At 46.0% G+C, this 23,336-nt stretch overlaps 1 protein-coding gene across 4 annotated transcripts in view; it reads right to left on the bottom strand.

The window, feature by feature from the left end:
* The window catches only part of tgfa (transforming growth factor, alpha), a 140,220-nt gene that overhangs the window by 84,256 nt on the left and 32,628 nt on the right, over nucleotides 1–23,336 (bottom strand). For all 4 annotated transcript variants that reach the window (XM_072266833.1, XM_072266831.1, XM_072266832.1 and 1 more), the window contains exon 4: nucleotides 11,506–11,553. In XM_072266833.1, coding sequence (XP_072122934.1) covers nucleotides 11,506–11,553 — 48 coding nt within the window. The remainder of the gene's footprint in view (nucleotides 1–11,505; nucleotides 11,554–23,336) is intronic.

Genomic DNA, 23,336 nt, shown 5'->3' with positions numbered 1-23,336 from the left:
TTTTTTCAGTTTCTTCTGTTTCTACACTCAGCAGAACAAGATCACAGAGTCTGCCTTAACCCATGGAGGCTCTCAAATATGAAAATATTAGTTTTAACTTGCTGAATGATCTCTCACAGCTGGCGATAGAAACTGCGATGGTTAGCATTATCTGAATAGCAATGAGAAGATTGGGGAAGGCACTCTCATCTCCATACTGAACAATATATTCAATAAGCTCTTCAGGTCTTGATATTTTCATGTTGACCCACCTTGATAGCAACATTCTACAATCCAAAATTTCTTCATATAGCTGCTGTCCATCAACATCAAAGCTGTACAATTTGCCCAAATTTTCGCACTTCTTCTTTAGGTTGTTACTGTCAGCACCATAACACAGTCCCTCAACATCGAGAAGGAACCCAAACTTAGCGTCAGTGTTGTGCAAATGAGCGAACCTTTCGTCCATTTCTCTGTGAAGACGGTCGAGTGTTCCCTTCGTGACTCTTCCCATTTCCTCAAGGTACTTGTTGACGGGCTTCACTGCTTCTGTCCTTGCACTCCATCTGGTTTTGGACTCCGACTTAACAACCACAGGCACGGCGTTTTTGAATTATTCCCAGTGTTGTGCTGAATGAGAGAAAAACACGTAGAGAGCTTCGATGGTTCCAAAAAACGTGACCATCATTGTATCCTGCTTGGCTGCACATACACCCACCAAGTTGAGTGAGTGATTGTCGCAATTTACAAACACTGCCAGGTTGTTTTACTCACTTATTCTTTGATGAACACCATTTCTGTGTCCAGCCATCACAGCAGCGTTGTCATAGCACTATGACTGACAATCTTGTAGCTCTATTTCGTCCTTCTCTAGCTGTTTCAAGGTGTCTTCAACCAAGCTCTCAGCACCCTTCTGTCTTATCTGGATAAAACCAAGGAAGGACTCTCTACTATGGACTGTTTTCCTCTCAAAATCAACTTCCACATACCTCACTACTTCTGACATCTGCTTAGTAGTGAGGTGTGCCTGATCAGTAGTCGAGTCGAACATGAGACCAAGTATTTGGCTTTATGAATGCTTCTCAGTAAACTCTGGTTAACAGTGGATGCGATCATGTGGATGAATTCATTCTGGACATCCAGTGAAAGATAAGATGGGGATCCAGGATGACTTTCCAAATGAGTGAAGTGTTCTTTTATGATAGGGTCAAAGATGGCCAGTAGTTTCAGAAAGCCAAGGAAATTTCCCACATTGGAGTCATCGTCTAGTTGTCGTCGCAAAGCCAGGTTCTGAGTCTCAAGGAATTTTATGCAGTGAAGGATTCTCGTCAAGATATCACGCCACTTCTGCTTTTCCTTCTCAATCTGTGACTGAAATATCACGTCAATAACTCCTATGTTTCCAGTTAAATTTTTTTCCGTTTCTTTCCACTGTGTGAAGCGTTCCTGATGATTTTTGGCATTTTCATGAACACTAATCCTTTCAGGTGTTTTCCACTGGTTGAATCCACCTTCCTGCTCCAATGAGGATTGATGGCCTGACCGGGAATAGAGAAGACAACAGATACAAAATGCAGACTTTTTAGAAGGGGAATAGACCAGTTATGAGCGAGTCACTTCCTCACCACAACAATTTCTCAATTTACTCTTGAACCAAGTTTTGTTCATTGAGCAGTTATTTGTTGGTAGGAAAGGCCCCTCACAGTTCTGGAAATACTTTGAACCCAGCTTTATTATTTCTGTTCTCAACGTGTCAGGCAAAATTGCTTTTCCAGTATCCTTGTCAAACTTCAGAAGTCCAATGTCACGCTGTTCAATCACTTCTAGTATGACAGTTTGAGGCTCTTTGACACCATCCAGTTCACTAGGTTCAGTGTCGTCAGGTTCAATCTCGTCAGGTAAAAACTCGTCAATAAACTCAACATCACCACCACCACCATCATCTTCCCCTCCTGCCGTGCCCACGTTCTCTGTGACAGCCTCACTCTTAATCTCATCATACTCCGATTTATCTGACTTGACTTCCTCTTCAGCTTGTGAAGCATTTATACTTGATCCACCTTTGGATTCTAATAAACTTGTAGCAGGTGCAGACAACTCCATGGAACGTGTCAAACTACTTATTCCAGGCTTTTCAAGGAAGGGCATGAAGAACTTGCTCGACTTCTTGGCTTCCTCCGCTTCCAACTTTCGTCTCTTCTGTTCTTCAGCTCCACTTTCCTTCTTCTTCGTGAAGAAATGTTTCATGGTCTTCTTACACAATGCTCTGAAATAAGGCCATCTTAGTGCTTCTCACCCCTGATAATCAAAGACAGATCGTACGTCTGAAGAAAATTCTTTTTTCACTATCCAAGGATGACTTGTCGGACTTCAATAGAAACTGCTCAGTGGAGCCCCCTTCAAGTGGGGCCCAAGGCACATGCCATACCTGCCACACCTTAGATAAGCCACTGTATCCTGCACCTTAGAAACACAGAAAAACTACAGCACAATACAGGCCCTTTGGCCCACAATGCTGTGCCAAACATGAACTTACTTTAGAAATTACTGAGGGTTACCCACAGCCCTCTATTTTTCTAAGCTCCATGTACCTATGCAGGAGTCTCTTAAAAAATCCTATCGTATCCGCCTCCACCAACGCTGCCGGCAGCCCATTCCACGTGCTCACCACCCTGTGTAAGACTTACCCCTGACACCTCCTTTGTACCTACTTCCAAGCACCTTCAAACTGTGCCCTCTCGTGCTAGCCATTTCAGCCCTGAGAAAAAGCCTTTGAATATCCACACAATCAATGCCTCTCGTCATCTTATACACCCCTATCAGGTCACCTCTCATCCTCTGTCACTCCAAGAAGGCCAAATTCATTAAACCTATTCTCGTAAGGCATGCCCCCAATCCAGGCAATATCCTTGTAAATCTCCTCTGCACCCTTTCCATAGTTTCCACATCCTTCCTGTAGTGAGGTGACCAGAGGTGAGCACAGTACTCCAAGTGGGGTCTGACCAGGGTCCTATACAGCTGTAATATTACATCTCGGGTCTTAAACTCAATTCCACGGTTGATGAAGGCCAATGCACCATATGCTTTCTTAACCACAGAGTCAACCTATGAAGCAGCTTTGAGTATCCTATGGACTCGGGACCCCAAGATCCCTCAGATGCTCCACACTGCCAAGAGTCGTACCATTAATACTATATTCTGCTGTCATATTTGACCAACCAAAACGGACCACCTCACACTTATCTGGGTTGAATTCCATCTGCCACTTCTCAGCCCAGTTTTGCATCCTATCAATGTCCCACTGTAACCTCTGTCAGCCCTCCACATGATCCACAACAGCCCCAAATTTTGTGTCATCACCAAATTTATTAACCCATCCCTCCACTTCCTCATCCAGGTCATTTATTAAAATCACAAAGAGTAGGGGTGGTCCCAGAACAGATCCCTGAGGCACACCACTGGTCACTGACCTCCATGCAGAATATGACCCGTCTACAACCACACTTTGCTTTCTTTGGGCAAGCTAGTTCTGGATCCACAAAGCAATGTCCCCTTGGATCCCATGCCTCCTTACTTTCTCAAAAAGCGATGCATGGGTTATCTTATCAAATGCCTTGCTGAAATCCATATACACTACATCTACTGCTCTACCTTCATCAATGTGTTTAGTCACATCCTCAAAAAATTCAATCAGGCTCGTCAGGCACGACAGGCCTTTGACAAAGCCATGCTGACTATTCCCAATCATACTATGCCTCTCCAGATGTTCATAAATCCTGCCTCTCAGGATCTTCTCTATCAACTTACCAACCACTGAAGTAAGACTCACTGGTCTATAATTTCCTGGGCTATCTCTGCTCCCTTTCTTGAATAATGGAACAACATCCACAACCCGCCAATCCTCCAGAACCTCTCCCATCCCCATTGATGATGCAAAGATCATCACCAGAGGCTCAGCAATCTCCTCCCTCGCTTCCCACAGTAGCCTGGGCTACACCTCATCCGGTCCCGAAGACTTATCCAACTTGATGCTTTCCGAAAGCTTCAGCACATCTCCTTTCTTAATGTCTATATGCTCAATCTTTTCAATCTGCTGCAAATCATCCCTACAATCGCCAAGGTCCTTTTTTGCAGTGAATACCGAAGCAAAGTATTCATTAAGTACCTCTGCTATCTCCCCTGGTTCCATACACACTTTTCCACTGTCACACTTGATTGGTCCTATTCTCTCATGTCTTATCCTCTTGCTCTTTACATACTTGTAGAATACCTTAAGGTTTTCCTTAATTCTATCCACCAAGTCCTTCTCATCGCCCCTTCTGGCTCTCCTAATTTCATTCTTAAGCTCTTTCCTGCTAGCCTCATCTTCTAGATCTCTATCATTACCTAGTTTTTTGAACCTTTCGTAAGCTCTTCTTTTCGACAAGATTTTCAACAGCCTTTGTACATCATGGTTCCTCTACCATACCATCCTTTCCCTGTCTCATTGGAATGTACTTATGCAGAACTCCACACAAATATCCTCTGAGTATTTGCCACATTTCTTCCGTATGTTTCCCTGAGAACATCCATTTCCAATTTATGCTTCCAAGTTCCTGCCTGATAGCCTCATATTTCCCCTTACTCCAATTAAACACTTTCCTAACTTGTCTGTTCCTATCCCTCTCCAATGCTATGGTAAAGGAGATAGAATTGTGATCACTATCTCCAAAATGCTCTCCCACTGAGAGACCTGACACCTGACCAGATTCATTTCCCACTACCAGATCAAGTACAGCCTCTCCTCTTGTAGACTTATCTACATATTGTGTCAAGAAACCTTCCTGAACACCCCTAACAAACTCCAGCCCATCTAAACCCCTCACTCTAAGGAGACGCCAATCGATATCTGGGAAATTAAAATCTCCAACCACAACAACGCTGTTATTATTACACCTTTCAAGAATCTGTCTCCCTATCTGCTCCTCGATGTCCCTGTTACTATTGGGCGGTCTATAAAAAGCGCCCAGTAGAGTTATTGACCCCATCCTGTTCCTAACTTCCACCCACGGAGGCTCTGCAGCCGTGACACTATCTCTGATCAACGGTGCAACGCCCCCACCTCTTTTGCCTCCCTCCCTATCCTTTCTGAAACATCTCAAGCCTGGTACTCGAAGTAAGCATTCCTGCCCCTGAGTCTTCCAAGTCGCTGTAATAGAACATAGAATAGTACAGTACAGTACAGGCCTTTTGGCCCACAAAGTTGTGCCGACCCTCAAACCCTGCCTCCCATATAAGCCCCCACCTTAAATTCCTCCATATACCTGTCTAGTAGTCTCTTAAACTTCACTAGTGAATCTGCCTCCACCACTGACTCAGGCAGTGCATTCCACGCTCCAACCACTCTCTGAGTAAAAAACCTTCCTCTAATATCCCCCTTGAACTTCCCACCCCTTACCTTAAAGCCATATCCTCTTGTATTTAGCAGTGGTGCCCTGGGGAAGAGATGCTGGCTATCCACTCTATCTATTCCTCTTATTATCTTGTACACCTCTATCATGTCTCCTCTCATCCTCCTTCTCTCCAAAGAGTAAAGCCCTAGCTCCCTTAATCTCTGATCATAATGCATACTCTCTAAACCAGGCAGCATCCTGGTGAATCTCCTCTGTACCCTTTCCAATGCTTCCACATCCTTCCTATAGTGAGGCGACCAGAACTGGACACAGTACTCCAAGTGTGGCCTAACCAGAGTTTTATAGCGCTGCATCATTACATCGTGACTCTTAAACTATATCCCTCGACTTATGAAAGCTAACACCCCATAAGCTTTCTTAACTACCCTAACCACCCGTGAGGCAACTTTCAGGGATCTGTGGACATGTACCCCCAGATCCCTCTGCTCCTCCACACTACCAAGTATCCTGTCATTTACTTTGTACTCTGCCTTGGAGTTTGTCCTTCCAAAGTGTACCACCCCACACTTCTCCGGGTTGAACTGCATCTGCCACTTCTCAGTCCACTTCTGCATCCTATCAATGTCTCTCTGCAATCTTTGACAATCCCCTACACTATCTACAACACCATCAATCTTTGCAAACTTGCCAACCCACCCTTCTACCCCCACATCCAGGTCGTTAATAAAAATCACGAAAAGTAGAGGTCCCAGAACAGATCCTTGTGGGACACCACTAGTCACAATCCTCCAATCTGAATGTACTCCCTCCACCACCACCCTCTGCCTTCTGCAGGCAAGCCAATTCTGAATCCACCTGGCCAAACTTCCCTAGATCCCATGCCTTCTGACTTTCTGAATAAGCCTACCACGTGGAACCTTGTCAAATGCCTTACTAAAATCCATATAGATCACATCCACTGCACTACCCTCATCTATATGCCTGGTCACCTCCTCAAAGAACTCTATCAGGCTTGTAATGGCCACATCATCATACCTCCAAGTACTGATCCATACTCTAAGTTCATCCGCTTTGTTCATAATACTCCTTGCATTAAAATAGACACACCTCAAACCATCAGTCTGAGCGCATCCCTTCTCTATCACCTGCCTATCCTCCCTCTTGCACTGTCTCCAAGCTTTCTCTATTTGTGAGCCGTCCGCCTCTTCCTCTGTCACTTCAATTCAGTTCCTACCCCCCAGCAATTTTAGTTATCTGAGTTGAACTCCATCTGCCACTTCTCAGCCCAGTTTTGCATCCTATCGATGTCCTGCTGTAACCTCTGACAGCCCTCCACACTATCCACAACAGCCCCAATCTTTGTGTCATCAGCAAATTTACTAACCCATCCCTCCACTTCCTCATCTAGGTCATTTATAAAAATCACTAAGAAAAGAGGTCCCAGAACAGATCCCTGAAGCACACCACTGGTCACTGACCTCCATGCAGAATATGACCCGTCTACAACCACTCTTTGCCTTCTATGGGCAAGCCATTCCTGGATCCAAAAAGCAAGGTTCCCTTGGATCCCATGCCTCCTTACTTTCTCAATAAACCTTCCATTGGGTAACTTATCAAATGCCTTGCCGAAATCCATATACATTACATCTACTGCTCTACCTTCATCAATGTGTTTAGTCACATCCTCAAAAAATTCAATCAGGCTCATAAGGCACGACCTGCCTTTAACAAAGCCATGCTGATTATTCCTAATCATATTATGCCTCTCCAAACATTCATAAATCTTGCCTCTCAAGATCATTTTCATCAACTTACCAACCACTGAAGTAAGAATCACTGGTCTATAATTTCCTGGGCTATCTCTACTCCCTTTCTTGAATAAAGGAACAACATCTGCAACCCTCCAATCCTCCAGAACCTTTCCCATATATAAGACTTGGCCTTCACAGCTGCCTATGGCAAAGAATTCCACAGGTTCATCACTCCTGGCTAAAAAAATTGCTCCTCATTTCGGTTCTGAAAGGACACCCCTCTTTTCTGAGGCTCTGACCTCTAGTCTTCGACTCTTCCACCATTGCAAATACCTTCTCCAAATCCACTCTATCAAGGTCTTTCACCATTCCATAGGTTTCAATTAGGTCACCCCTCACTCTTCTGAATTCTCGTGAATAAAGGCCCAGAGCCATCAAACACTCTTCATATGACAAGCCGATCAATCCTGGAATCATTTTTGTGAACCTCCTTTGAATCCTCTCCAGTTTCAGCACATCCTTTCTAAATAAGGGGTCTAACCGTGCTCACTGCTGAGGCCTTACTTGGAGTATTGGAGCAGTGGCCGGTCTGATGATAGTGGATAATTGCTGATAGTTTGTTTACAAAGTCAGTTACAGATTTCCTTGTCCACTCTAGCTATGATGTCAAAAACCTCAATTCTATCAAGTTCAGCTTTGAATTTGTTCATCAATAGACAGGTATATGCTTCACTGTGGCAGAGAGTAGAGTGTCACACCTGGCATCAGTTAGGTAACATACTCTTCTTTCAGTATCCCCAAGGCCTGTGAACAACTCCAGGTACTTCTGCCACCAAACATTGTTTAACAAATCCAATCTTGGAATGACGTTCAGCTTCTTGATGGCATGTTGTCCCAGTAGTGTTGAGAAGAGATTCTGAACAACATAGACATCCTCTTTTAACTGATTCTCATCTTTATGGATGGAAATAGTAAACATTTCTTTCACACTGAGCTTATGTTTCCCTGGCCCCATGAGCACTTTCCTTGTTGAGTTTAGCGTAATACCTATTTTCTTCACTAGTTTTGTGAACAGACATTCGGGGATGGCTCTGTCATCTGCCGCAGTGTCCATTTGGAATGCTTGCTTCATTTTGCAACTGAACCACAGTACACCAGCTTTTGTTTGAATCTAGAGCCCCAAGGAAAGCTCTCTCTTCATCTGAATGATGGTCTTCATTGACCTCCTGAAGAAATGTTTTTGAGTGACACTGGCTTTTATAATGGCCTACTTTATTGCACTGTGGCAGTTCACTGCTTTTGCTGGACAGAGCTTCTTGACATAGAATGGAGACTTGCAGCATCTCCTGCAGATGGACATTTTATCTGCTCTTTGTTTCACTTGGCTGTTTTGTTTGAGCTGAGCTCTACTGTCACCTTTTTCTATAATCTACCTGACTGCACCTTCTTTGTACCCTTTTTGTAGAGCTTCTAGCTTTACCTCAGCATCGTTTTCTGAGTTCTCCCTTTTGCTGACGAACATTCTTACTCTGCCTGACCATAGTAATAGCTTTCTTGAGTGTGAGATTTGCCTACAACTGAAGTATCTCTGACAATTTGGTGTCCAGTTGACCAGTGACATTCCTGTCTCTAATGAGCTCATCTCTCAGGTTTCCATATGCACAGTTATCTAATAAGGCATACAATGCTGTGATGAAGTCATTTACACTTTCATTTGGCTCCTGTTTTTTGGAGTTGAATTTTGCCCTCATATATCACATTTCACTTTCCTGTGAAATATTCTTTGAATTTATCCTGCACTGTTTTGTACTCCTTTTTCTTAGCATCTGTTTGTCCTAATCCACCCATGAAGTCATCTACTTTGTCACCCATGCAGTATATCAGTGTGTTTAATTGATGCTCCTCAGAAGCCTGAGTGAGATTGCCTGCAACTCTAAATCTCTCAAAAGGTCAGAGCCATCTTCCCAAGTCCCTTGGTTTAGAGAAATCAATTGTCTCGGGCAGCTTTAATAGGCAAGTCGATATAGATAGTGCCAATGTTCCCTCTAATTTTTAGTAGTCAGTGTGCGCAAAAACCTTCTGTTGTGCAAATTTTTTTCCTGTGACAAAAGTATGTGCGCACTGAATGCACACATGGCACAGTTTATGTAGGTTTACAAAATATTCGACATAAAACTGCACAAAATAACAAAATAGCATACATAATTAAGTCACTCAGTTATTTTTTCTCTCTCCTGTCTTTGGCATTTACCCATTCTTTGTAAACTCTATATAGACTAATAGAACTTCCATCCAATTGATAGCTTTTGATTCTCATTAACATATCCAAATGACATTCACCTAAAACAGTGGTCCCCAACCTCCGGGCCGCAGACCGATACATTGCCACGAAGAACCCAACATTTACATGCCAGGCGGCATCTAATTAATTAGCTTGTTTATTTCAGCTTTTTTCTTAAAGATGTGCCAATTGCATTCCGACTACCGCTGCACCACTGCATTCTCTGCAGCAATCTATCAGTCCACGGCCCGGAGGTTGGGGACCACTGACCTAAATGGTTTCTCAGCTTGTTTTTGAGTTGATTCATTAGGTTAAAACCTTGCTCACAGTCCGCACTAGACGCAAGAAAGGTTCCCCCAATGTCCATCAACTGTGCAAGGTCGCAAAACTGTTCATTTTGAAGTACAAATGCCACCATTTGAGCAAAGTTTGAAATCGGTTTGGATGGCTGCAAACATGGCTGCCGCCGTGATGCAGCTGTACAAACCAGAACAGGAAAGGTGAGATGATGTAAATTAGCAACGTGCATTGTGGTATTTGAAAAACCGACTAACTATTTAACAGAAACAGTTAGATAAAAGATTATTTTCAATAAGTATAAATACTAATTACGACACTATTTGAGGTAACTAACCTTCTGTGCGCACATTAATTTCCTTTGTGCGCTGGTTGAAAAATGTGTGTGCGCGTGCGCACACCTTAGAGGGAACTATGGGTACTGCAGGTATTTGCTCCATTTTCCTGTTCATTTGTTTATTTATTTGGACTACAAAAGTCTTCTTTGCTCTCCTTGAGAGTTTGACTGACTTCACTGCTGTGTCTGTGTCTCTGTGCACTTCCCCAGATAGTGGCCACAGATTATTACTATGCATCCACTTTTGAGTGTAGGTTGAAGGCCTTGCCTAACTTCCCCTTCTCAGCTTATGCCTCACGGTGCATACAGTTAGCAAACTAGCATAGGCAATTTAGGTTGATATGTCTCTGGATATTTTTCATAGGTATTTGGGGATCTCACTCAGTCTGTAGCACCAATTCATCATTGATCAACCACTTCTGACACCACGTTCATTATTGAGGGATAATGATGAGTACACCAGGATGCCAGTATTCAGGATAATGAACTGAACTTCACTGACAACCCTGCTTCTACAATACGTGAACTCCTTCCATGTGGGAGCAGCTAACCAAGTGGCACAGGAATAACACTAACAACTATCACATATTAACAGATACGTGGGAGGAGGTGAACAGTTCTACGGTTGTGGGGCGCTAGCCGATCTGCGGGAGGGGAAGGGCGCAAGGCGATCCGCGGGAGACTATAACACATAGGAGCAGGATTTGGCCTCTTGGCTTATCAAGTCTGCTCCGCCATTTCATTATGGCTGATTCATTTTTCTCTCAGCTCCAATCTCCTGCCTTCTCCCCTTATTCCTTCATGTTTGACCAATCAGGAATCTATCAACCTCTGCCTGAAATATAAATAAAAACTTGGCCTCCACAGCTGCCTGTGGCAAAGAATTCCACAGGTTTACCACTTTCTGGCTAAAGAATTTCCTCCTTGTTGCTGTTCTAAAAAGACGCCCCTCTATTCTGAGGCTATGTCCTCTGGTCTTAAGGCTTTCCCACCATATGAAACACCCTCTCCACATCCACTCTGTCAAGGCCTTTCATCATTCGATAGGTTTCAATGAGGTCACCCCTCATTCTTCATGCAGGCCCAGGGTCATCAAATGCTCTTCATATGACAAGCCATATAATCAGCCTTCTCACGAGGATATCGGTCTTCCTCCAGTTCAGGAGCAAACCATCCCACCTTCCCTGGAGGGTGGACATCAGCAGATCCATAGGAGGAAGGTGGGTGAACAGAACAGATCCCCAGGGGATGGCACAAATGGATCCTCAGGGGAGGGGGCAAAGGGATCCACAGTGTTGTGGAGGGGCGGGCGGTGAACGGATCTATGGTGGTTGGGTCCGTCATGTAACAGGCTCAACGCCCTTGGGATTTTACACTGCTCACCTGAAACAGTTGAGAAATTCAACATTTGCAAATATTCCCAAGAAAACTAAAAATAAATATTAATTGTACAATCTGCCTACTCACCAGTCAAAGTTGCATTTTCCAGAGCGTGGCAGACAAAAAAAACAGCACCTAGTCATAAAGGAGAAAACAGGAATACATTTTTGTGTCGTTGAAAAGAACATCTGTATTTTCATGTCTCTGTATTTTCCAAACACCGAGCAAAGACAAAAATATTTCACTTGGTTAATTGAATATGTTACAGCTGTTAATACAGATTTTTCCCCCCTAGTTCAATCTGGAACTGGCCCTGAGACATTCAGGACCCCATCACCCAGGAGAAGGCCCCTCCTCATTGGTACCATCAAGGAGAAGGTACAGGAGGCTGAAAGCACACACTTAACATTTCAGGAACAGCTTCTTCCCCTCTGCTGACATACTTCTAAATGGGCATAGAAACATAGACAATAGGTGCAGGAGTAGGCCATTCAGCCCTTCAAGCCTGCACCGCCATTCCGTATGATCACGGTTGATCATCCAACTCAGACATGGACAATTAATCCATGAACACTACCTCGATATTTTATCTTTCCCTCTCTCTTTGCATTACTTATTTAATTTAACTTTCTTTTTCATATATACTTATTTTAATCTACAGTTTTTATTATTAAGTATTGCATTGTATTGCTGCTGCAAAACAACAAATTTAACAACATTTGTCTATGATATCAAACCTGATTCTGATTCTGATCCTGAGGCTCAGAGGGAAAGGATGCATTCAGACAGTGACAGGGATAGAAATAGAGTCATAGAAAAGTACAGCACAGAAACAGGTTCTTCAGCCCATCTAGTCCATGCTAAATGTATCTATCCAAACTGCTCATAAAACTTGAAGTCAAACTTACATGCCCCAATTGTCCTGACAACTAATTCCACAGTCTCATGACCCTCTAAGTGAAGAAGTTTCCCCTCAGGTTCCCCTTAAACCTTACATTTCACCCTTAAGCTATGACCTCTGGTTGTAGTCCCACCCAACCTCAGTGGAAAAAGCCTGCTTGCATTTACCCGTTCTATACTCCTCATAATCTTGTATACCTCAATCAAATCTACTCTCAATCTTCTACATTCTAAGGAATACCGTTCTGACCTGCAAATGCCTTGCTAAAGTCCAACTAGACAATATCCACTACCTTGCTTTCATTGACTTTCCTGGTAACTTCCTCGAAAAACTATGTAAGATTGGTTAGACATGACCTTGCAAGCACAAAGCCATGCCGACTATCCTTTGACAAACTCTACCCCATCTAGTTCTTTTACAATATGGGATTCCCAGTCATAAAAAAACAGGATCAGCCATGATAGAATGGCAGGAACAGACTCATTGGGCCAAATGGCCTAATTCTACTCCTGTGTCACATGGTCTTAATATGTGGAAAGTTAATATGATAACAACCTTATGTTTCTTGCAACAGTCTGTGATCTCTTTAGAAATTTCTTCCTCTGAATCCCTAGGACTGTTGGGTAGTCTGTACTATAACCCTATTATCGTGGTCATACCTTTCTTATTTCTCAGTTCCTCCTATATTGCCTCACTAGCCGAGTTCTCCAGTTTGTCTTAATGGAGCACAGCTGTGACATTTAACGTCACCCCTCCCACCCTGACATGTCTAAAACAACAAAACCCTGGAATACCGAGCTGCAAGACCCGTTCCTTCTGCAATTAAGTTTCACTAATGGTCACAATATCATAATTCCAAGTGCTGATTCATGCCCTGAGCTCATCTGACTTTCCTATTATGATATTTCTTGCACTGAAATATATGCAGCTCAGGACAATAGTTGCGCCATGCTCAAACTTTTGCTTCTTGATTTTGTCTGAGGTCTTACGAACATTTCCACTAACTATTCTGGCACTCTGGTTCCTATCCCCCTGCAACTCTAGTTTCAACCCCACCATGCAGCATTAACAAACCTTCCCACTGGGATATTGGTACCCCTGCAGTTCAGCTGTTGCCCTAACAGACAAGGTGAAGGAAAATCCTAAGATTTTCTACAAATATGTTTGTAAAATGATTGTGCAACCCTCACTTCGGCTAGCAGCTTAATATAGGGGATGATAGACCCCGGCCCGGTCAAACTTAAGAAATCTCATTTAGGAGGCTGCTGTGCGATGTGTTCCCGTTACAAATCAGCACCACAAAATAACAAACAGTACAATTAAACGATTGAGCTTTATAATTCTTAATTTAACTGTATGGTTAGTAAAGAAAACAAAAAAAAAGAAAAGGGGCCCATTCTCATGAAACAGTCTAATGCGCAAGGTTGGAGCTCACTGACAAGGCCGTTCGTCCACCATCGACCCCTCCTCCAATCGTCGCCGACCTCCGGACCCTCGCTCCAAGTCCACTTCGTCCGGTGGACTACCAACTCACTCCACTCACGTCTTCTCTCCTCATCTCTCTCCGGCAAAAGACCGCAAATTCCCGGTTCCCAGACACACAAGAAAGAACATCCCACTCATTGGCTAACATGCCCCGTTATCTCTAGTCAGAACCCAAACATTGCTGCTACAGAGAAACCATTACCTTAGCAGTGGAACATTACAGAGAAGCCATTACATTAGCAGTGAAACCTTACAGCGTGTTACAATTGCAAGGGACAAAATTGGCCCTCTGGAAGATCAGAATGGTAATCCATGTGTGGAGCCAAATGAGAGGGGGGAGATCTTAAATGTGCTTCTGCATCTGCATTTACTCAGGAGATGGACACAGAAGTCTCTCGAAATGAGGCAAAGCAGCTTCAATTTCATGGACCCTATACCGATTAAGAGGAGAAGGTGTTTGCTGTCTAGAAGCATATTAGGGTGGATAAATCCCCAGGGCCTGACAAGGTGTTCCCTCAGACCCTGTGGGAGGCAAGTGCAGAAATTGCCAGGGTTCTGGTGGAGATATTTAAATCATTGAAGAGACAGTTGAGGAGAAGAGCATTGGAGGATAGCTAAGGTTGTACCTCTGTTTAAGAAAGGCTCTTTAAAAAAAAAAGAAACAGGAAATCATAGGCCAGTGAGCCTGACATCATAGTGGGAAAGTTTTGGAAGGTATTCTAAGGGCCCACATATATGAGCATATGGATAGACATGGACTGATTAGGAATAGTCATCATGGCATCATACATAGTAGGTCGTGTCTAACCAACCTCAGAGAGTTTTTCGAGGAAGTTACTAGGAAGGTTGATGTTGTCGACATGGACTTTAGCAAAGCATGTGACAAGGTCCCGCATGGAAGGCTGATCAAGAAGTTCAGTCGCTCGACATTCAGGATGAGGGAGTAAACTAGATTAAATATTGGGTTTGTGAGAGAAGCTAGAGAGTGGTAATAGATGGTTTCCTCTCTGACTAGAAGCATGTGAAGAGTGGAGTCCCATGGGGATTGGTGCTGGGTCCTTTGTTGTTTGTCATCTATATCAAGGTTCTGGATGATAGTTGGTTAAGTTTGATTAGGGGTAGTGGACAGTGAGGAAGGCTATCATAGCTTCCAGTGGGATCCGCATCAGCTGGAAAAATGGGCTGAAAAATGGCGGATGGAATTTAATGCAAACAACGCGAGGTTTTGTAGTTTGGTAGGACCAACAAGCTAAGTCTTACACAGTCAGTGGTAGAACAAAGGGATAAGAGCCAAGATAGATGAGTGGAACCAGGCCATTTGGCCTATTGAGTCTGCTCTGCTATTTCATCATGCCTAATCCATTTACCCTCTCAGCCCCAAACTCCTACTTTCCCCACTCCCGTCCCCCCCCCCATTAGACATAGGAGCAGAATTAGGCCTTCCAAATTGTTTCCAGAAAGTCCAGCCATTGCTGCTCTGCAGTCATCCCTACCAGTGTTCTGTTCCAATCAATACTAGCCAACTCCTCTCTCAAGCCTCTGTAATTCTCTTTACCCAATGTAATACTGATACATCTGACTTTGGCTCTTCTTTCTCAAATTTCAAGGTGAATTTGATCACTTTCCCCTAAGTGTTCTTTTATCGTAAGCTCTATTCAGGATATTTACAAAAACAGGTGTGTAAAGAGCGCCCGAAGGATCATTGGGGACCCGAGTCACCCCAACCACAAACTGTTCCAGCTGCTACCATCCAGGAAATGGTACCGCAGCATAAAAGCCAGGACCAACAGGCTCCGGGACAGCTTCTTCCACCAGGCTATCAGACTGATTAATTCATGCTGATACAATTATATTTCCATGTTATACTGACTGTGCTGTTATACATACTATTTATTACACATTACTGTAAATTGCACATTTAGACAGATGTTACGTAAAGATTTTTATTTCTCATATATGTGAAGGATGTAAGTAATAAAGTCAATTCAATTCAATTCTAATCAATTCTGGTTCATTGCACAACACCCAATACAGAAAAGCTGATCCCCTAGTGTGCTCAACCACAAGCTGCTCAAAAAAGCCAACTCGTAGGCATTCTGGAGATCCCCTCTCTTGGAATCCAGCACCAACCTGATTTTCCCAATCTACCTGCATATTGAAGTCCCCCCATGAATATCATTGAAGCACCTTCAATTACTCCAAAAGACTGAGGTTTGGTAAAATACTGAAAGGCTTTTATTCGCTGTACAATACGACCTCCACAGTGAGTGTCTGCCCCCGGACTGAGGGGGAGGGGCAAGGTGAACACCTTTATACAGGATTCTGTGGGAGGAGCCACAGGGGCAGTCAGCAGAGGGGTGTGTCCAGACAGGTAACCGAGTTACAACATATATACATGGTTTACCACATTCACCCCTCCTTTTTTTTTTAAAAAAAAGAGTCCTGCGGGGTGAAGTGACTGACAATATTTACAAGAAGTATATTTACAGGTTAAGTCTATCAGGCGGTCGAGTCCGTCGCTGTGATCTACGTAGCACCGGCGATGGCGGTTGTGCTGGCTCCGGCCTGACTTCAGGTGCCAGCACATTAGGCGTCGGTAATCCCTCGTGCGTGTGCGTCGCGCCCGGTATGGGAGTGTCGTGTGGTGTCTGTATAGGGTTTGGGGTGCACGGTGTCTCGTAGGTACATACATTGGTGGGTACGGGGTCAATAGTCACTACGGAGTGTTCAGGGTAGGGGCCCGGAGCTCCTGCAGGCGCCAGGTCGCGGATGGAGACCGTGTCCTCCCGCCCATCAGGTAAAACCACGTAGGCATACTGGGGGTTCGCATGAAGTAAGTGAACCCTCTTGACCATCGGGGAGTATTTATTGCTCCTCGCATGTTTCCGAAGCAGCACTGGCCCTGGGGACGTCAGCCAAGTTGGTAGGGTGGTTCCCGTGGTCGATTTTCTGGGAAACGAAAAGAGCCGCTCATGAGGGGTGGCATTGCTGGCCGTGCATAACAGGGAGTGGATGGATGGAGTGCCTCGGGAAGGACCTCCTGCCAGCGGGAGACCGGCAGTCCCTTTGACCTGAGGGCTAAGAGTGTGGCTTTCCACACTGTGCCATTCTCCTTCTCTACCTGTCCATTGCCCCAGGGATTGTAGCTCGTGGTCCTACTGGTTGCAATTCCCCTAGCCAGTAGATATTGGCGCAGCTCGTCACTCATAAACGAGGACCCTCTGTCACTGTGGATATAGCATGGGTATCCGAACAGAGTGAAGAGCTTGCGCAGGGCTTTTATAACTGACGTGGTAGTGGTGTCGGGGCAGGGGATGGCGAAGGGGAACCGCGAGTACTCATCAATTATGTTAAGAAAGTACACATTGCGGTCGGTGGAGGGAAGGGGGCCCTTAAAGTCAACACTCAGTCGCTCAAAGGGGCGGGTGGCCTTGATGAGTGGTGCCTTCTCGGGTCGGTAGAAGTGCGGTTTGCACTCTGCGCAGACTTGGCAGTCCCTGGTCATCACCCTGATCTCCTCAAGGGAGTAAGGCAGGTTCCGGGCTTTCACGAAGTGGAAAAGCCGGGTGACTCCCGGGTGGCAAAGGTCTACATGTAGGGCGTATAGCCGGTCGATCTGCGTGCTGGCGCATGTTCCCCGGGATAGGGCATCGGAGGGCTCGTTGAGCTTCCCAGGCCTGTACATGATGCCATAGTTGTAGGTGGAGAGTTTGATTCTCCACCTCAGAATTTTATCATTTTTGATTTTGCTCCGCTGCTGATTATTAAACATGAATGCGACTGAGCGCTGGTCAGTTAGCAGGGTGAACCTTTTGCCGGCAAGATAGTGCCTCCAGTGCCTTATAGCTTCCTCTTTCTCTACCGCAGAGTGACGAATTTCAGGGCCTTGAAGGGTATGGGAGAAGAACGCCACTGGTCTTCCTGCCTGGTTGAGGGTAGCAGCCAGTGCAAAGTCGGAGGCGTCACTCTCTACTTGGAAGGGAATGGCCTCATCCACCGCATGCATTGCTGCTTTGGCAATGTCCCCTTTTATGCGGTTGAAGGCCGTGTGGGCCTCGGCGGAGAGGGGGAATGTGGTGGACTTGACCAGGGGGCGGGCCTTGTCTGCATAGTTAGAGACCCATTGGGCATAATAGGAAAAGAAGCCCAGGCACCTTTTGAGGGCTCTGAGGGCATTGAGAAGAGGGAGTTCCAACAGGGGGCGCATACGGTCGGGGTCGGGGCCAATGACTCCATTCTCCACGACACACCCAAGGATAGCAAGTTGGGTGGTCCCAAATACACACTTGTCCTTGTTATAGGTGAGGTTGAAAGATTTGGCCGCTTGGAGAAATTTTTGGAGGTTGTTGTCGTGATCCTGCTGGTCGTGACCGCAGATGGTGATGTTATCCAGATATGGGAACGTGGCCTTCAGTTGGCACTGGTCCACCATCTGGTCCATTGCCCTCTGGAAGACAGATACACCATTTGTGACACCAAAGGGGACGCGCAGGAATTGATAAAGCCTGCCGTCCGCCTCGAAGGCAGTGTAAGGGCGGTCCTCCCGGCGGATGGGGAGCTGATGGTAAGCGGATTTTAGGTCTATGGTCGAGTACACCTTGTACTGTGCTATCTGATTGACCATATCCGCAATGCGGGGTAGAGGGTACGTGTCGAGCTGCGTGAACCTATTGATGGTCTGGCTATAGTCCACGACCATCCTATTCTTCTCCCCGTTCCGAACAACGACAACCTGCGCCCTCCAAGGACTTGTGCTTGCCTCAATGAACCCCTCCCTGAGCAGCCGCTGCACCTCCGACTTAATGAAAGCTCTGTCCCCCGCGCTGTACCTCCTGCTTTTAGTTGCTACGGGTTTACAGTCGGGGGTCAGATTGGCGAACAATGGTGGGGGAGGGATCCTGAGGGTGGAGAGGCCGCAAGTGGTGTCAGTAGTGTGGCAGTTGGCATGATGTTGGGTGGGATGCGCGGGTCGGTGTGTGTGTGTGTGGTCAGTAGCGGGGTACGTGACATATCTCTACAAAACAGGGGATTTATGACAGTAATTGGCGAGAGGGGCCCATCATACTTCATTGTCACGCTTTTCAGGTGGCTCTGGAAGTCCAACCCCAACAGCACAGGGGCACACAGTTGAGGCAAGACCAGTAACGTAAGTCCCGATATTCTGTGCCCTGCACCACTAGCGTCGCTACACAACCCCCCTGGATGTCTGTTGTATGCAACCTGGAAGCCATGGTGACCCTCTGACCGGCCGTATCATGAGTCCACAATGCTGCACCGTGGCCGGGTGGATAAAACTCTCCGTGCTGCCTGTGTCAAACAGGCAGCTTGTCCTGTGCTCCTCCACCAGGATGTCCATCACTGACCTTGCGAGCTGGTGGGGAGCGCTTTGGTCGAGGGTCACGGAAGCCAGGGTGGGGTCGCTGTCTTGGTCTGGCGTGGTGGGGTGCCCCGTGAGCACCCGTTGGTCGTAGGCGGTGGGAGGTGGCGCCGACCAAGATGGCCACCCCCATGTCTCGCACGTGGTGGTGGCGTGCAGGGAAGATGGCGGCAGGCAAGATGGGGGCCCCCACATCTCGCATGCGGTGCTGCTCAATCCCACTCGCGGTTTTGACTTACAGACCTTGGCGAAGTGGCCCTTCTTTCCGCAGCTGGAGCGGGTAGCTTGTCGGGCCGGGCAGTGTTTCTGGGGGTGCTTCTCCAGTCCGCAGAAGTAGCACTTCGCGGACTCACGACTGGCGGCAGCCGAGGTCGATTTGCCGGCAGGTTGCGGGGTCTGCGGCACCCACGAGGCCATTGGGGGATCGCGTGCCTGGAGAGCCTCGGAGTTATGCAGAGCGGCCTCCAACGTATCAGCCAGCTCCATCGCCGAATTTAGGGTAAGATCGGCTTTTTCCAGCAGCCGCTGGCGCACGTACACTGACCTGGTCCCCATGACGAAGGCGTCTCTGACTAGGAGTTCTGCATGCTGCGCCGCTGTCAGCTCCTGGCAATTGCAGGCTCGCACGAGCGTCCATAGGGCCTGGACGAACTCAGCACTCGATTCCCCGGGGCGTTGTTGCCGTGTCGCTAAACGGTGCCGAGCATAGACGCTGTTTATCGGCCGCAGGTATTGTCTTTTGAGTGCGTTCATCGCGCCGTCGTAGTTCGGCTGGTCTCTGATCAGCGAATAGACCCGTGGACTGACCCTGGAGAGTAGAACTCTGCGCTTCGCTACGGGGTCGGTCGCTTTAATCTCCTCTAGATACGCTTCGAAGCAGGCCAGCCAGAGTTTGAAAGCGTTTCCAGCGTCAGGTGTTTGCGGATTGAGGTCTAATTTTTCTGGTCTCAGGGCTGTTCCATGTTTTAAAACGTACAGTGAATAAAATTGAAGCACCTTCAATTACTCCAAAAGACTGAGGTTTGGTAAAATACTGAAAGGCTTTTATTCGCTGTACAATACGACCTCCACAGTAGTGTCTGCCCCCGGACTGAGGGGGAGGGGCAAGGTGAACGCCTTTATACAGGACTCTGTGGGAGGAGCCACAGGGGCAGTCAGCAGAGGTGTGTGTCCAGACAGGCAACTGAGTTACAACATATATACATGGTTTACCACAATCATAAAACTGCCCTTTTGACATGCATTTTCTATGTCCCATTGTAATTTATAGACCTCATCTTTTCGACTGTTTGGGGCTCTATCTCTAGCTCCTATCAAGGTGTTTTAACCCTAGCAGTTCCTTCACTCTACCCAGAATGATTCCGCATCACCTCTTTCTAATGATCTGAGTTCATTTCTGAGAACCAGAGCAATGTCACCCCCTCTGCATTCCTGCCTGTCCTTTTGATACAATTGTATCCTTCAACTTTAAACTCCCAACACTCCCAACTATAATCTTCTTTCAGCCATGATTCAGTGATAACTACATTATACATGCCAATCTGTAACGGTGCAACAAGATCATCGACCTTATTCTGTACACTGCGTGCATTCAAATATAACACCTTCAGTCCTGTATTCACCCTTTTGAATTTGTCCATCTTTTACATTGCAACTCATCCTGTTGACTGCTATTTTTCCCTATCATCAGCCTCTCCTTGCTAGGAGTCTGATTACACATTGCCTCTTGTCTGTAAACCAACAGCCTCATCTTCAGCACTACCACTTCGATTCCCATCCCACTGCCAAATTAGTTTAAACCCACCCAAACAACTGTAGCCAATCTGCCCATAAAGATTTTGGATCCCCTTGGGTTCAGGTGTAACCTATCCCTTTTGTACAGGCCATACTTTCCCCAGAAGAGATCCCAACGATCCATAAATATGAACCCCTGCCTCCTGAACCAGTTCCTCAGCCACGCATTCACCTGCCAAATCATACTATTCTTACCCTCATTGGGATGTGACACAGGCAGCAAACCAGAGATTACTACCCCGGCAGTTCTGTTTCTGAACTTTCTACCTAGCTCCCTAAAATCTCTCTTCAGGACCTCCTCACCTTGTCTACCTATGTCATTGGTGCCAATATGTACCAAAAATTCTGGCTACTCACCCTTGCCCTTGAGAATACCATGGACCGGATCTGAGACATCCCTGATCCTGGCACCAGGGAGGCAACATACCATCCAGGTGTCTCTATCACACCCACAGAATGAGTAGAAGGTATTCAGATGCAGCTCCAGTTTCTTAATATGCTCTCTCAGGAGCTGCAACTCGCTGCACTGGTGCAGCTGTGTTTATCTGGGAGACTGGAGGTGTCCCAGACTTCCCACAATCCACACAGAGTACAAAACACTGCCCCTGGAGTTATTCTCATTAACCTACTATGTACTAACAGATGAGGAATGAACAAATAAGAACACTGAGAGTAACTTACAAGATACTTTACCTCACCTCAGCCTAAAAAGCCAAAGCCACTCTAAAGACTGGCACACTCTAAAGAATGGCTGTTCAAAGAAATGCAGCTCTGCTTGCACTCAAGGTATATTTATTGGCCCTTTTTAATGAATCCCTCTTGCTGATTCGTCACCCTTCAGCGAAGAGAAAATGGGGATACAGGTCCATAATCCATTGAAAGTAGCGTCACATGTGGTCGTAAAGAAAGCTTTTGGCACATTGGCCTTCATAAATCAATGTATTGAGTATGAGAAATAGAATGTTATGCTGAAGTTGTATAAGACGTTGGTGAAGCCGAATTTGGAGCATTGTAGAAACATAGAAAACCTACAACACAATACAGGCCCTTTGGCCCACAAAGCTGTGCCGAACATGTCCTTAGCTTAGGAATTACCTAGGGTTACCCATCGCCCTCTATTTTTCTGAGCTCCATGTACCTGTTCAGGAGTCTCTTAAAAGACTCTATCGCATCCACCTCAACCACCGTCGCCGGCAGCCCATTCCACGCACTCACCACTCTCTGCGTAAAAAACTTACCCCTGACATCTCCTCTGTACTTACTTCCAAGCAACTTAAAACTGTGCACTCTCGTTCTAGCCATTTCAGCCCAGGGAAAAAGTCGCTGACGATCTACACGATCAATGCCTCTCATCACCTTGTACACCTCTGTCAGGTCACCTCTCATCCTCCACCACTCCAAGGAGAAAAGGCCGAGTTCGCTCAACCTATTCTCATATGGCATGCTCCTCAATCCAAGCAAAATCCTTGTAAATCTCCTCTGCACCCTTTCTATAGTTTCCACATCCCTCCTGTAGTGAGGTGACCAGAACTGAGCACAGTACTCCAACTGGGGCCTGACCAGGGTCCTATACAGCTGTAACATTACCTCTCAGCTCTTGAACTCAATCCCACAGTTGGTGAAGGCCAATACACTGTATGCCTTCTTAACCACACAGTCAACCTGCGCAGCAGCTTTGAGTGTCCTATGTACTCGGACCCAAAGATCCCTCTGATCCTCCACACTGCCAACAGTCATAGAACATAGAATAGCACAGCACAGTACAGGCCCTTCGGCCCACAACGTTGTGCCAACCCTAAAACCCTGCCTCCCATATAAATCCCACCTTAATTTCCTCCATATACTTGTAGAGTAGTCTCTTAAATTTCACTAGTGTAACTGTCTCCACCACTAACTCAGGCAGTGCATTCCAGGCACCAACCACTCTCTGAGTAAAAAAAACCTTCCTCTAATATCCCCTTTGAACTTTCACCTCTTAACTTAAAGCCATGTCCTCTTGTATCGAGCAGTGGTGCACTGGGGAAGAGGCACTGGCTGTCCATTCCATCTATTCCTCTTATTATCTTGTACACCTCTATCATGTCTCCTCTCATCCTCCTTCTCTCCAAAGAGTAAAACCCGAGAGCCCTTAATCTCTGATTATAATGCATACTCTCTAAACCAAGCAGCATCCTGGTAGATCTCCTCTGTACCCTTTCCAATGGTTCCACATCCGTCCTATAGTGAGGCGACCAGAAATGGACACAGTACTCCAAGTGTGGCCTAATCAGAGTTTTATAAAGCTGCATCGTTACCTCGCGACTCTTAAACTCTATCCCTCGACTTATGAAAACTAACACTCCATAAGCTTTCTTTTAACTA

The sequence above is a fragment of the Mobula birostris genome, chromosome 8 (assembly GCF_030028105.1).
Source record: "Mobula birostris isolate sMobBir1 chromosome 8, sMobBir1.hap1, whole genome shotgun sequence".
In the NCBI taxonomy this organism is placed as follows: Eukaryota; Metazoa; Chordata; class Chondrichthyes; order Myliobatiformes; family Myliobatidae; genus Mobula; species Mobula birostris.
The sequence above is the reverse complement of the archived record's forward strand: the minus strand, read 5'-3'. Positions and strand labels throughout refer to the sequence as shown.